Source organism: Notamacropus eugenii, chromosome 5 (assembly GCF_028372415.1).
Source record: "Notamacropus eugenii isolate mMacEug1 chromosome 5, mMacEug1.pri_v2, whole genome shotgun sequence".
NCBI lineage: Eukaryota > Metazoa > Chordata > Mammalia > Diprotodontia > Macropodidae > Notamacropus > Notamacropus eugenii.
Genome location: NC_092876.1, coordinates 171917862 through 171933466, shown reverse-complemented (window position 1 = coordinate 171933466; position 15605 = coordinate 171917862). Strand labels below are relative to the sequence as shown.

At 43.0% G+C, this 15605-nt stretch overlaps 1 protein-coding gene across 2 annotated transcripts in view; it reads right to left on the bottom strand.

The window, feature by feature from the left end:
* Positions 1-3948: 3948 nt before the first annotated feature.
* Positions 3949-15605, bottom strand: part of SLC37A2 (solute carrier family 37 member 2) — a 32416-nt gene continuing 20759 nt past the window's right edge. Inside the window, exons 3-19 of one of the 2 annotated variants that reach the window (XM_072611450.1) lie at positions 15296-15380; positions 13595-13673; positions 12921-13056; positions 12531-12607; positions 11960-12126; positions 10864-10901; positions 10294-10443; positions 10036-10126; positions 8821-8883; positions 8400-8485; positions 7815-7863; positions 7465-7538; positions 6943-7021; positions 6632-6729; positions 6193-6257; positions 5831-5886; positions 3949-4698 (exon numbers count right to left, since the gene is read on the bottom strand). In XM_072611450.1, the coding sequence (XP_072467551.1) occupies positions 5856-5886; positions 6193-6257; positions 6632-6729; positions 6943-7021; positions 7465-7538; positions 7815-7863; positions 8400-8485; positions 8821-8883; positions 10036-10126; positions 10294-10443; positions 10864-10901; positions 11960-12126; positions 12531-12607; positions 12921-13056; positions 13595-13673; positions 15296-15380 (1368 nt within the window). In that variant the 3' untranslated portion in view covers positions 3949-4698; positions 5831-5855. The remainder of the gene's footprint in view (positions 4699-5830; positions 5887-6192; positions 6258-6631; positions 6730-6942; positions 7022-7464; positions 7539-7814; positions 7864-8399; positions 8486-8820; positions 8884-10035; positions 10127-10293; positions 10444-10863; positions 10902-11959; positions 12127-12530; positions 12608-12920; positions 13057-13594; positions 13674-15295; positions 15381-15605) is intronic. The other variant, XM_072611451.1, reaches the window with a different exon arrangement.

Below are 15605 nucleotides of genomic sequence, written 5' to 3'. Positions count from 1 at the left end.
ACAGGGCTGGAGTCAAAAGAATTTTCTCTTCCTGTAGCTTTCAGTCTTAAGCTCCTAGAACCTAGGAGAGACTGGCACCTATATCAGATCCAAATTATTCATACAGATGTAGTAGGAGAAACTTAAAGATTCATGTTGTCAGCTATTCCTCATTTTGAGGCTTTTAAGCCTTCAAAATGCATTGGATGATGTGGAAAACATGTATGTTTTATCTATAGTAATTTTGTAACATAGACTATATCTCTACCACTTTTATCTTTACTACGTTGGATTTGTTTTACTATGTTCCTGTTCAGTTGGCATCCTGTCCTGGTTAGTACTCATAATTATGATATAATGGTTGTTCCCCACCCCCCACCGCCTTTTATTCCCTTCTTTTCTACTACAGCTGTACCTTCCATTTTCTAGGACCACCACCCTTCTTTCAAAGCCAACATCAGCAACTTCAGCAAAAACATCATGTCCTAGGACTGAACTTGTCCCCTTCCTTGTCTCAGGGTCAACCATGTCTATCTCCTAACAATGCAGAGTTATCAACCACTGCTTCTTTTTCCCTCTTATTGCTATCTTCCTCCCCCCACTCTGTAAGTCTCCCAGTGGGTCTCTAAAAAGGAGAAATGCAAAGAGTTATTGCTTTTTAATTACAAGTGCTATTGTAGCATCTATAAGGAGGAACACTTTAGGCTTAATTGAGACCAAATGTGAAGTTAAATTAAATGAATAACTAATTAATGTAATGCTCCTGCATTAGCCCCGTGTGTGTGCTGAGGCCCAGAGAGAAGGCTTGACTCCAGGCCTCTGGTGAACATACAGTGCCCAAGGCAGAAGTGGGGCAGGATTCTTGGGGACTGGGGGGAAAACCACTACGGAAAAGCTAATCCCAGTGCTGGGCTTCCCAAGACCATTAGAAATACATAAACATAACTTTTCTCAATTGGACACATTTCCCATGGTGGGATGAAAAAGTACTAGGGTTAAGAATTAAAAGACTTCATAGCCAAACACATGGAAAAGTACCCCTAGTTCCTGGATGAAGCTACATATACTAATTTTCTAGCTATGCCCAATTTATGGGATAACCGCCTTAACCTGGTCAGACTCTTGACCTGAATCTGGAATACAAAAGAAGATATGAACAAGACTTCTTAGCAAGTCAGGATGCACAAGATGGCAAGACCAGAGGCAAAAAAGGCTTTTAGACTAGTCCAGATAAAGTGATGAGGGCATAATAGTAGAATTTGTTGAGTCATTTTTCAATTATGTCCAACTCTTCATGATCCCATTTGGGGTTTTCTTGGCAAAGATACTAGAGTTTGCCGTCTCTTTCTCTGGCTCATTTTAGATGAGGAACCTGAGGCAAACAGGATTAAGTGACTTGTTCAGGGACACACAGCTACTAAGTGTCTTGAGACCAGATTTTAACTCAGGAAGATGAGTCTTCTTGACTCCAAGCTTGGCGCTCTATGCACTGTGCCACCTGGATGCCCCTGAGAGTAGGTGTGGGTTTGTGGAAAGAGCAGAAATGTTTCAAAGAAACGAACTCATACAACTTAAAACAGACAACATGGAAGGCATTAGTCTTTCTCTTTTTCCCCTGTTCTGACTTCTCCTGAGTTTCAGACACATCTCCAGCTTCTTAGTAAACAGTCTATTTGGGTGTTCCATTGTCTTCTCAATCTCAACTTGCCTAAAGTCATACTCAAAATTTTCCCCTCCTCCATCCCCAACCAAAACTAAATTCTTCATTTCTATAAATTGTATGATTATTTTCCCAGTCAAAAATCAGTATTGCCAAGTCATGTGAATTTTTCTTTATTGTCTCATAAATTATCTCTTTGCCACTGCTGCCATGCCTCTCTACCTATCTCTGATCCTCTATACCACCAGCAGATTAATGGCATCTCCCTTATTCAATAGTCTTTGATGACCTCCCATTGCCTACAGAATAAAGTTCCTATTTCTTACCTGACATTTGCAGTCTAATCCCATACTTTCCTGATCTAATAACCACTTTCCTAAACAATTTATTCTGTAGCCCTTAAGCACATTACATTGGGCAGCTAGGTTGTACAGTGGATATAATACTAGGTCTGGAGTCAAGAAGACTCCTCTTTCTGAGTTCAAATCAGACCTCTGACATTTAGTAGCTGTGTGACCCTAGGTAAGTCACTTAACATGCCCTGGTTCCACATCTGTAAAATGAGCCAAAGAAGGAAATGGCAAACCACTCTAGCATAACTGCCAAGAAAACTTCAAATGGGGTCACAAAGAGTCCAACACAACTGAACAACAACAAAACACATCATGGGGTTTTCCTTAAAAACATCATGTGTTTTTTTGCTTTTCCTAAAACACAAGCGCTTTTCAATCTTTTGTCATACCATCTTCTTGCCTATCCAAATACTACATATCCTTCCAGGCCTTTCTGAAGTCCTGCTGCTTCCATGAAGCCCTCCCTAACCATTTTAGCTGTGTTTATTTCATTCTTCAAACTCAAGTGTTTTTGTTTATATCACTCATTACTACACTGTAACAGCTGTGGTATTATTGTTATTTAGCATTCCATACACATCTGGTCTCTTGAATCTTATTGTGAAGTCAGTAAGAGCAAGGAACACACCCTAATACTTTTTCTTATTCTCCAGTCCATCAAGCAATAAATTATTTGTCATGATAGCCTAGATACTTAGGAAATAGCTCAGTTTAGGGCATTTTTGTTTTCTGGTGGTGGGAATCCATCTTCGAGCTCTCAAATCTCTAAGTAAGTATCACCTACAACCATGGGAGCCAAGGCATTCTCCACAAACTTAAGTAAAGAGAAAATAACTGAATTATTGCATTAGGAGCCAATGCAAATTAATAAATGAAAAGAATAAAGGAGTCATAAAACAAGTAAAAAAGGAACCATGAATAGTAGGAGTTCCACACAGTATTCCTGAATTCCCAAGGCTCCTCTTCTCTGCAGTTTGAGGTAGGTCTGTTCCTCTTAGAGTTGACAAGTTCCAGGGAAGCCTCTATTTAGGCTCTGGAGACCATGGTGTTCTACCATGGGGTGGTATCACCATCTAGTGGCCAAAGAGGATATTGGAACTGCTAAAATGAACCCCATATCAAAGGGCTCTGGATATAGGGATCAGGGTGTAAAGTCTACTGTGGGTAGGAAGCACTAAATTTAACTGTGAATAGATTTTTCCTAAGTCCTTTCTGATGACCCTTGTTTGCTTCTTTTGTCCTTGTGACCAGAGTAAGGTTTAATAAACAACCATCTTTTTATCCACTTTCTGAAACCTGAATATTGTTTGGAGAAGACAGGGTAGAAGGAAAGACACAAGGTGTCTCACTTTCCAAACAATTTATGCCCAGCCAGACTATGATAATGAGGCAACAAGCTCAACTAATACTTGGCTATGAAACCGACCTGCCACAGATGCCATGCCAAAAGACAGAGGTTTCTTACAAGTGATGTCAATATCCTTTATGAATCCCTACTGAAAATTAATGGCAAGGCAGCCCTAACATCACCAACTACACAGTCTCAGAATGCAACCTGAACTGAAGGTGATAAAAACATTCAGGAGACCACAGCAGTCACCCGACCAAGCTGCAAACAGTAACAATAAACTGGGTTACTTAGAGTTATTTTTAGAAGAACTGAGTTCTCTAAATAAAATCAGGCATATTAAGGCAAAGAGGCAGTCACAAATAGCATTTACCATGTCTACAAGCAAGAACCACAGAAGAGTAAATGAGTCTTCATTTGTACCCATGGTTATTGGCATTGCCATATAAATCAGTGTCTCATCTTCCCAACTACGTTTTAAATTTTTTGAGGAAATATTAACTCTTATGCCTCTATATCTTGAACATTACCTACCTCAGTACTAAACATGTGGTAGGTCCCTGAAATATAACCAAATTAGGATAAAAGACATCACACACATTTACATATATACGTACACACAAACAGCTCTTTTTAATCACATCCACAACAGTTGACAAAATCCATCATCTATCAATACAAAGGTTTATGTAAAAATTTTAATCAAGAATGGAGAAGTTGAGCTGTCATAAACAAAGGCAGAGTTGGCAGAGGAAGGTAGAGAGGGGGGAGAGTACAGAAATATGATAGCCATAAAGCAGGGAAACAACAGACCCCAAACTCTGCAGCTGTTCCCCTGAAAACATGATAAGGCACCTCTGTTACAGAGGAGAACTGATTACAAAGTCAGTTCAAATTTAATGGTAATGGGGAGAGGAGAGGAATAGTATGACCTGTTATTGTGTTTTGTCCCCATGGAATCCTTACCTTCTATCTTGGCACCTAAAATTTAAGAGTCACCCAATTCAGCAAAGAACTAGACCTAGGATAGACAAAGGGCCATGCCCTTCTTTTCTTGTGATTGGGATGCCCCCTTAGCTCCAGCCCTACTATTATATGTACTACTTGCAACACACTCCCTGCTCAAAAAATGTGTGGTTTTCTTTAATCTAGATTCCCTGAGGCTGTTTAGTCTCTTTTCCTCTGGAAATTCTATCAGGACCTGTAGTAGGTCCCTGGGCTGGCCTGGGGTTAGGCAGCTCTATCTGCCCCAAATGTCTGTTTGTATCCGTGGGTGTTTCTATTGGGGAGTTTTTCGGGGATCCAGCAGAGATCCTTGACTCCTGTACTTCAGATGTGGCCCTCATATCTCTTTATACCTAGAAGGAAGACAGAGACTCAGGTTAGGGAGCTACAACAGAGATGAGATGATCAGGCAGATTCTTGTACCTCCTTAGAACAATACGCTATCTCAGTAGCCATCCTCAAGTTCTACCTTATTCTGTTTATAAATAGAGCATTAAGGTAGGAGCTATAAATCTCCGTTCTATCCTAAAGAAAGAAGATCGGAACTGGAAACAAGTTTCTACAGGGAACCAGTTAGAGCAGAGCCACCTGATTCCCCTTCCTTCTTTTTTCAGCACTTCTGAATGTCCTTCTCCTCACCCCTATCCCACCTTGAGTCCAATGAGTGAGAGGGAGACTCATTCATAAATAAACTGCTCCAGTATTAAATGTTACCTGGCTCCCTCTTTAGAGAGAGCAGCATGGCTCTCTATCCAGTCCCCAAGCTTTCCACCTTTCATACCCACATAGGTGACCAGTTCCCTGAAAGAAAAGAGCTCTCCTAATCACCTTTCCCCAGAGAAGCAGCACTAGAACTCCCCAGGCTTCCTATGAAATGCAAAAATAAACTTCCTCCCCATCTAGCCTGTGTTCAAAGCATCATCCAGATCCTTGCAAGCAAGAAAACCAGAACCAAGAGAGAAGCTCAGGGGGCCATAGAAAAGGTTAACCATACTGCCACCACCACCACAGTCCCAACCTCTGACCACTCCCTTTGCTTTACCCATCTCCTGTCCATGCCATCCCATTTCCTTCCTCCCTTTCTTCTCCCTGCAAATCCAAATGTCCATCCACAAAAAAGCAGAGGGAGAACTAGGCCAGGTATCTCCAATGGACTTGATCAGAATTCAGTTTCAGTTTTCTTTACCCCATAAGCCAAAGTATCAGATAACCTTGGATTGTGAACCTCATGACAGTAGCATTATAACTGCAAAGAGGGGAGCCTTTACTCCAAATGTTAGCCCCACCCCTAAAGGCTCCAGGAAATGGTCCAGGTTCTGCACTTCCTAAGGAAATCCCCATGCACATTACATTGTGTTTAAATCACAAGTCCTTGGAGCTGACCCCTTTAGAAGCAAGCAAGAGAAATCACACAGGTGAGAAGAGTTGGCATGCAATCCTGGTTCCGATTGTAAATCATTCATGAGACTAAGGGAACATACTCACAATACAAACCACAGCCCACCGGACACTACCTCGGGTGGGTTAAGGCCAGACAAGAGCTATGAAGACATATGGAAGACAAGGATGTTAGTAATAGTTAGCAAGGTGTTGGGAGGGAGGACAAGAAGCAAGAAGGCTGGAGGCTTCAGATTAGGCTCCCTGGAGTCCAGGTGAAGACTTTTCAGGGAGTCGGGGCTCAAGCAAGCCTCATGGTAGTTTTTAAAAGTCAGAGATTAGTCTCTGATTCTCTAGCAGCACGGGGTAGACTATAATTGCCGCAAAATGTAGGGTTTGGGAGAGCCTCTAAAATTGAGTGCCCAAGCAAGCCCTCCAGTTGAAGGACCTTAGATCTCAGGAGAACTCACCCTCTGTTTCTGTTCACACTTCCCCTCCAGACCTGGATCTCTTTATATACCAATCGAGAGAGGAACTGTAGGGGAGAAGAAAACAGATGGGGAAATATGGAGCAAGGCAGATACCAGTCATTGGAGAAGTCTGGGGTAAAGAGCTAGGATCGGGTGTAGCAGTGCCTTCCACATAAGTACACGTTCCATAAATATTTGCTCATTAATTATAGGGTGGAAAGATAGTAACCTTGGGTGGTGGATTATATGAGGAATGTAATATAGCTCTGAACTATTCAGAAAAGAAAATACAGCCACTTCTATACAGTCCCAGATTTTCTTGTGCCAATTCCTTCCCTGGAGAGGCCCTGCTAAACAGCCAGGCAGGAGTGCCGTAACATTGGGTTGGGACCACATGTCCCTTCTCCACACCAACTCTTGACCCAAAAAGGTCATTTACCAAGCAAGCCAAGACATCTGCAGAGATAAGCATATAGAAGACATTGTTCCAGCCTGTAGGGGAGATGAGTCCAGCTAGCAGAGGCCCTAAAGCTGCACCTGGAGGGAGAACACAGATAGTGTGAGGGGCAAAGCAAGATGGTCCTGACCTCAGGTGAGTCTAGTCTCTGCTGTAACATTCTCCCCTCAACTCAGTTGTTCTTCTAGCCCACCCCATCCTCAGGGTGCTTATCTGTGTAATGGAAGAGATCAGGGCCCAACTGCCTGGGATAAGGAGTAGAAAGGATAAGGACCAAGCCAAAGCACACTGACCTATGGAGCCAGTCCCATCAATAATGGCTGTCACAGTGGAAAGCGCCTTTGCATTGCCCTTCAGACTTTTGTGTGTGCCCTGGGGAGACAAGAGACAGTAGAATCAGGTGTCCGTCACAATTTGCATCTCTCCTATTCAGCCAGGTGCATAGTACAGTCAAATTCACCAGGAAGATTATCAACCTCTGAACTGGGATAGACTCAATACTGGCAAAAGCTCACAGCTCATAGCAAGTTTGACACTGGTACTGAGGAGATGGCTGACTTGAGAGAGACAAAAGGAACGCAATTTATTTAGAAGGGAAAATATTCCCCAGATAACATGCTGACCTGTTTAGCATTGAGTAAAGGAAGAAGGAATGGACATGAGACCAGAAGAGAGATACCTCTAATCTTGCAAACAATTCTCTCCCCTAATCAGGTAGATCTCGTGGGGAGCTGGGACCCTCCATGACATAGGACACCATGAATTATGCTAAGTCAGAAAATACAATGCCACTTCCCAGGTGCCCCTGAGCTTACCAGGTCAGCTGAGACAGCAGTGGTGATGAGAGCATAGGGTCCATTGACCAAAGCCCCACAGGTAATCAACATAACTAGAAGGGAGAAACAAAGATAGTGGTCATCCCCACCAAAGGCTAAAGCTGGAAACTGCTCCCAGTCTTAAAGAACTGTTCCCCACAGAAAATAGATTCCTAGTTCTTCCTTCTCCACCCCCAGTAAATTCCTGCGCATTGAATTGGTTTCCTAGTCCTTCCTTCCATGCCCCCATCCCCAACCTACTCCTAGGCACTTCAAATACTCAAGAGTACCAAACCTCTCCCTCCCCGAATGCCCATAGAAATCTAGAAGAACCTAAGTTGCAGCCTCACCTATAGAACTGGCAATCCCATTCTGGCCAACAGAGTTGTACAGGAATAGCTGGTAGAGGAAGAAGGAAGAAGAAAGTATATGGGATAAAAAAGGTCATTACCTTCATTAGGTTTTTATAGGGACTGTGGTCCATAAATCTTGGCATTACCCTGTTCTATCCTGGAATTCCTGGTCATCTTGTCTGCCTCTCCTGAGATTGGTAGAAATCTTTGTCCCCAAGAACAGATTCCAAGACTTCCTTTAGGAATCTGATGTAGCTATGAATTCTTAACTCTTCCTATCTGAAAATTCTTATCTAATCTAAATTTCCCAATACAACATAAGCCAAAATTGCCTCTTTATCTTAGTTAAGTGGCAAAGTATAACAGGTGGACTTCCTCTTTTCCACAATAACCTATTCCCGTTTCCTACCCCCACCACACACAAAAGCAATACTCTTTTCCCTAAGCTAGATAGTTCTCCAAGTTTTCCACATTTCTCTTTCTATTATGCCACCCCTCTTGCTGATAAGCCAATGATTTATTCCCTACAAACATCCCCCAAGCAGTCATCCAACCATCCCCTCCCAAATGATAAAGACTAACCATAGGGGCAGCTACAATCAGCATGACACAGCAGGTAGTGGCCCTGCCATTGGTATAGTCTGAGATGATCCCTGCAAGGATGCCACCTGTAACACATACCCCCACCTTACCACCCACTGTATTTGATCTCCTTATATTACCACACCCTAGAGAATAGGATGTGGACAAAGGATTCTTTCCACTCCACCCTTCCCCACATACCCCCTTATAAATGAAAAAACAAATATGAGGAGGAACATATTTTCCCAAAAGCTGCCTGGCCAGGCAGAAATCTCTGGAAATGTATGTCCTCTCCTCTAATTCTGCATGACTAAGTTAAGACTTATTGACCATGTACTTCCCTCCCCTACCCTATACTACTCTACTCAATTCCAGGGAAAAGACTCAGCCCTCCAGGAAAAACAAGCACAGAGAGCCTGACCTATTATGCCACCAACATCAAAGAGCGTAGAAAGATCCCCAGCTTCCTTGGGTCCAAAATGAGCTGTGGAGAAATCAAAAGGGTAAGAACTGAGAAAAAATCTGGCCTTATGCTTAAGAGTAACACAATTAGCTGACTAAAATGGATAACTTGGAAGATGCACGGAACAACTGAGGAACAGTACCCATGGAACTCTGCAACTCTCTTTAAAGAAAAGTCTGAACTCAAGGTTTATCATGACTAATTCCCATAATGCATTGCTTAAGCTGCTAGAATGTATAGAAAAAAGAAGCTTTGTAGGAGACAGAGAAGTCAAAACAGGGATGGTGGCTGATGATAAAAGAGACAGGTAAGGAGGAGCTTGGGGGCTTGGGTGGGAGCAGAGAATGGCTTAGGGGGACCTCAGAGGATTTGGAGTCCTCATCGCTGGAGTGGCTAGAGAGGGAGGAAAGGAATGTGGTGGAAGGTATTGGGAGCCCAAAGGGGCTTGGGAACTATGGATGAAGGGTGGAGGAGGGTATGCTTTGCTGCAGTTTTTGTTGTAAGACACACCCAAAAAAGACTGACAGCGTATTCTTTGTTAATTAGGGGAAGTGATATCTTGTTCTATGCATGTTGAGGGGTGAAAAAGGTTCCCAATGAGGTACAGCTCCTAGATGTAAACAGTCACCGAACACCACATCTTGGCCAGCCAACAGAGAGAAGTGTCTACTGTATGCCCAGGCTGAGGACAATGTGCCAGAGCAGAACCAACACTGGAAAAGAACATTTCACTGACCAACTTAGAGTGGGGTAGCTGTCACGTGGGTTCTTGTTGGGCCAAGAGAACAGAAGATAAGAAATCAGAACATGGAACAGAATGAAAGGGAAATGCAGGACATGGTGCATTGTGTTATCTTCAATTTTGTCTCAAAAGATGGAATATGATATGATGGAAGATGACTGCATTCTATGAACCTGGGGATTTTGGTGGGGGGGAGGGCTGTGCTTAAAAGCTCCACTATCCAATTTCTAAGCCTCATACTTTTCTCACAAGACAGATTCCACAAAAAATGTGTTCCCAGAGCTGAACCACATGCAAAGTGTTTGGTCAGTCCTTTAGTCTGCTGAGACATTCACCCCCATTAACACCTCAGGCTTCCAAAAGAGTCTTTCTCTCCTTATTTCTCCCCTCCACCCATCTCCCCACTTTCTCCACCTAGCTCATGCACTTACCCACATTAACGATGTAGAGGGGCAACCAAAATAAAAACGTATAACTGACCAGCTTGGCAAACAGCAGACACAAGGAGAACTCCACTACACCCTGGAGAAAAGTAAAGGGACAATGGAGATAGTGCCAAGGGACTCCTCATCACTGATCTCAAGGCACTCTGTTCTGGTCAGCCCCTTATAGAAAGACATCTCAGGAATAACCACTCAAGCACTACACTCCTTCACCCACTCCACCCCTGCCAATCCTCCCTTACTCACCGGGATCCTGAGTGCCCCTAGGAAACTGATAGCCTCAAGTTTTTCATTTGACTCCTTGGAACATCCAGCACCTTCAGTTCCACTCTCCCTCTCAGGGCAATGCCCAGCCACTGAATCCACAGATGTACCCAGGTCTTCAACAGGTCCATTCTGAACACAGTGGGGAAAACTTCCTTAATGTGGAGCATGAGGTTCAGGCACTCTCTCTCCCACAAAATGGAAATCCAGGCTTACTCACCATTACCTGAGGGGTGGGGGGACATTCCTGACTGAAAGGAATAGGCCCTAGAGTCAGAGGCTTAAATTCATGATTATAAATAGACCCTCCTATAGAATTCACTGATCAGCTATGGCTGGCTCTGGCTCTGATGGAGATTTAGGTGGTAAAATGTGAAGTAGGAAGTGAGAGGTAGGGATCAGTCAGGTCTATTTAGTAACTGGCTGGTTTCCCAACATCTCCTTCCTACTAGCCTGCTGCTTCTAGCAACTAAATCTCTGGAAACCAAAATTAGAGAGGAATGAGGAGAGCAGGGGCACCTTTCAGCCTCTTCTGGGAGGATTCACACTCACATGGTGCTGAGGTGGGGTACAGTCCACATCTTCAGGGTCTGAAAGAAAAGGTGGGGATCAGTCACAGAAGGCCAGGCCCTATCATTCCTGAACATCCTCATCCCTTCATTCCTTATTAGAGAGCTCAAACCAGTTCAGAATTTGGGGACTGTACCCTTTAGTTATAAGGAGGGGGAGGAGCAAAAGAAAAACTGTGGAACTAAAAGAAAAGGAAGAATATATTGGGAGGCAGGAGTTGTTCAGTCCTGTTCAATTCTTTGTGACCCCATTTAGGGTTTTCTTAGAAAAGATTCTAGCATGCTTTGCCATTTCCTTCTCCAGCTCATTTTACAGATGAGGAAACTGAGGCAAACAGGGTTATCCAGGGTCCCACAGCTAGTAAGAGTCTGAGGCTGGATTTGAATTCAGGTCTTCCTGATTGCAGACCCCATGCTTTATCCACTGTACCACCCAGCTGCCCAAGAGGTAGGAGACCTGGATTCTAATCCCAATTGTCTCTAGATGGTTGCATGACGTTAAGTAAACCATTTCAGCTTTTGGTATCAATTCCTTACCTGTAAAATGAAGATATTACTAACTTCCCTACCTACATCATTATAAGACTGTTTATAAGAATCAGATGAAATAGTGAATGTGAAAGTGTGTTAAAAAGCAAAAACCCCATAAAGCTAAACATTGCCAGCATAACAATAGTTCTCATTTCTCTAGCACTTAAACATTTGCAGAGTGCTTTATATATCCATTGTCTCATCTGATTCTCACAATGATGATGAATTTAAAGCAGACACCTCAATTTCAAATCTTGTCTCTGTCAATGGTTTGTTATATGACCAACGACAAATGACTTTTTCAAGTCTTGGTTTTATCATCCTCAAAACTGAGATAATGCTGGCATACTATGTACCTCACAGGATGGCTATGAGGAGAACACTATAAATTTTAAAGCGCTTCACAAATGTAAGTTAACATTAGTCATCTCTTTTTCTCAGCCCCTTAGGTACAGAAAATCTTCAGACTAGAAAAACAAAAATTTAGTGTGATGCTCATTAGAGAATCCTGGGAAAGGAGAAGACGCAGGAGTTAGTTCTCCACTCACACTCAATCAGGAAGAAGAAGCTGATGATGCCCATGACAGCGACGACAATACCAGGCACGATGAAGGACAGGCCCCAAGCTGAATCCACCCAGATACCTGCAATCAGGGAGCCCAGTATGTTGCCCACAGATGTGTGGGAGTTCCAGATACCCATGATAAATCCACGCCTAGAGACAGAAGGAAGAAGATGGAGGAAGAGCAAGGAGGTAGAAAGGTTAGCAGCCTAGCCCTAAGTTAAGCAGCTAATTAAGAATTTCATGAGGTATATTTCATCTGATGAGCTCAAAGCACCAAAGGTGCAACTGAGGCTGTAAGCAAGGAAGGGAATTGACCTGTCACCTGTTCAGATAGGAAGAGAATTGAAATATCTTAGCACCTTCCAGATGAGTTCTCTCTCTATTCAGTCCCCTATCCTGGAGTCCCAAATGCAGTTACACCACTATCCTTCACCAGTGAAATCTTTCACCAGTGAAATCCATACCCAGTTTTGGGTAGTCTCTCTCTCTTCTTCGAAGCACCCTCCAATTCCCATTCCCATTTCCCGTCTCCCCTCCCCCATGCCTATACTCACTTTCCCTTCCCAAACCAGTTACCAACACAGGTCACCACCGATGGCCAGCCTGTGGTCTGTACCAGTCCATTAAAGATCTACAGGAAGAGAACAGTTAAGGGAACATGTATGATGAGCACAGAGTAACTTCAAGGATCTGGAGCTGAAAAGCAGGGAGGGGAACAAAATGTTGGGAAAGGAATTCTACCCAGACTGCTCAAAGACCATACACAGAGCTTTCACAGAGCTAAAAAACAAAGAAAATGAAACACAAGGCCCTTCTGTTCCCATATCCTCCCAACTAGTGATGAAAGAGCAGAAAAGACAGGTTGGGTTTAGAGGAATGGGAACAGGGATGAAGGAAGAATTGGGGCTGGAAAATAAATCTGAAAAAGGGAAGGAAACCTGTACCTGGATAAGCACATAGTACCACAGTTGGTGGATGTTCCAATAATAACCCAGGCCAAACAGCGCAGTAAAAATCCCACTCAGCAGCATCCCAGCAAACAGGTAATAGCGGAGGGGAAGTCTCTCCCCAAAAATTCCACTGAAGAAAATGAATCATTTAATCTCAAAAAATATTCCAGTCATAACCCAGACCTGACACCCAATCCACAACTCATACCTGGTCTCCTCCCCAGCTGCACTGACCATTAAGGTAAGGAATTTTGAGGTCTAGGTTGTAACAAAAGGGCTCCCCTCAACATTTTTATCCAGATGAAAAATGATTAATCAAGGAAAATCCGTAAAACAGTCAGAAAGGGGACAGTTTTAGGTGGCAAAGGGGCACCTCCACCTGTTTGCCTAAAGATTAAAAATCATTGATCAAAGGCAGCCTTGAAAGGGAAAACAAGTGATAAATAGGCAGCCAGTGGTAAGAAAGTAAGGAAGAGCCTTTTGTCTGTGGGGAATATTAAAGGGTTGATTTGTATGTATTTGGTTTCTGCATTAGCTGAGTCACCTCCTTTCCCATCTTTCTGGTGCATCCTTAAATAATTGCAGTACAGCTGACAAAGATACTTAACTCAAGAAAAATTATCCTGATTTATTCTATGCTAAGGATGGCTCTGTCTCTCCCTTAATACCTGATGAACATGCCAACAGCATAGGCAATCAGAAAAGCATCATCTACACCCCCCAGCAGTTCCTTGTAGTTGTCCTGATCTGCAAACAAATGAAAAAGATGCCTTCTCAATCAGACTACCTCAGGATGGGCAACCTCTCAACTCTCCCAGTCACCAGCAGATAGTTATTAATCAAACACTTATTAAGTGTATATGCTAGATGCATATAGGTCTAGGCAAAGACTTAAATCCCTGCCTTCAAGGAACTTACATTCTATACTGAGAGACAAAGATACAGAGAAAGAGAGAGAGAGAGACAGAGACAGACAGAGAGAGAATGGATACAAGGGGATTTTTGAAAAGAAAGCACTAGTAGCTAGAGGAAGAAAGGGGCAGAAAAAGTCTCCTGTAGAAAGTGGCACTTCAGCTGAGCCTTGAAGAAAATTAGCCATTCTGAGAAATGATGGTGAGGAGGGTATGCACTTCAGTCATGAGTATAAGTGCAGAGATGGAAGATGAAGTAACTTGAAGGAGGAATAGCTAGGAAGTCAATTTAGCTGCACTGCAGTGTTCACAGAGCAAGGAATACATTATAAAGGTAAGTCAGGACAAGGTTGTGAAGGGCTTTAAATGCCAAACAGAGGAATTTATATTTGATCCTGGAGCAAACAGAGAATCACTGGAGTTTATTGAGTAGGGAAGTGACATGGTCATGCCTGCCCTTTACAAAAACAATTGTGTGAAGGATGGATTGGACAGAGATGGTACCTGAGGCCAGCAGACCAACTAGAAGACTACTGTGGTAGTTCAGGTAAGAGGTGATGAGAGGTTAAACAGCTGGGGTAGCTTTGTGATCAAGGTGGTGATATATGTCAAAAATTTGGTAAATGAGTGGCTATGTAGGAGTAAAAGTGAGGTATATGGATGACACTGAGGTGCAAATTTAGAAGATAGGATGGTGGTGATTTTGACAGAAATGGCAGGGGATGGGAGGTGTTAAGGGAAAGAGAATGAGTACTGTTCTGAATAATTTGATTTTAAGATAGCTGCAAGACATCTGATCAGAAATGTCCAGTGATGCAAGACTAGAGATCAGGAGAGAGACTAGACCTGGATATAGGTCTTAAGAGTTAAGAGCATAGGAGACAGTAAGTAAATCTACATAAGCTGGTGAAGTTGCCAAGAGAACATAGTAAGAGATGAAAAGAGGGCCCAGAGCACCCACAATTAGGGAGCATATTGTGGGTGATAAGCCAGCAAAGGAGACTGAGGAGTAGTCATACAGGTAGGAAGAAAATCAAGAAAGAGGAGTATCATAACCCAGAGAAGCTGCAGAAAGGTCAAAAAGGATGAGGACTGAGAAAATATAATAAGATATGGCAAGCAATCACTGGTAACTTGAACAATATGTACTACACACATACATAAAAGACACAGTGGTAGATGCTGGGAAACACACAAAGTTAAGGTAAGACGCATCCCTGTCCTCTTATCACTTATAGTTTAATAGAGGGATAAGACACAAAAACAGATATAAAATAACACATTACATGACAAGTACATTGGATAGGAACCAGAGAAAAGCACTGAATCTCACCCCTTTCCCTTCCCAGGGGGTCAGCTTTTCATGAGTTATCACAAACCCCATCCACTCCTCTTACTCACGGCAGAGCTGGGAAAGTATTAAGTGTAGAGAGCAGAAAAATTCAACCAGACTCTTACCAAATGGAGCCCAGTTACACCATGTGGTGCTGTTGGAGTTGTTGCTGGGATTTTCTAACTCTGAACAGTTTCGATGGAACTGACTCTGAGGAAACAAAGGGTTAATCTGAGAATCATCCTCACTGATTGAGGGGTCCAGTAACTGAACATTGAGACTCCTTCATCTCCAAGAACTAATCCCACCCAGTCAGATTCTCTAGCCTAACTCCCACTGAAAACATACTGCCCAATGGGCTGATGTGCCTAAATATGCACAAAAGTCTGAACTAACCCCACCGTCTTGCCTCAGATCCCTGATTACCTCATCTCC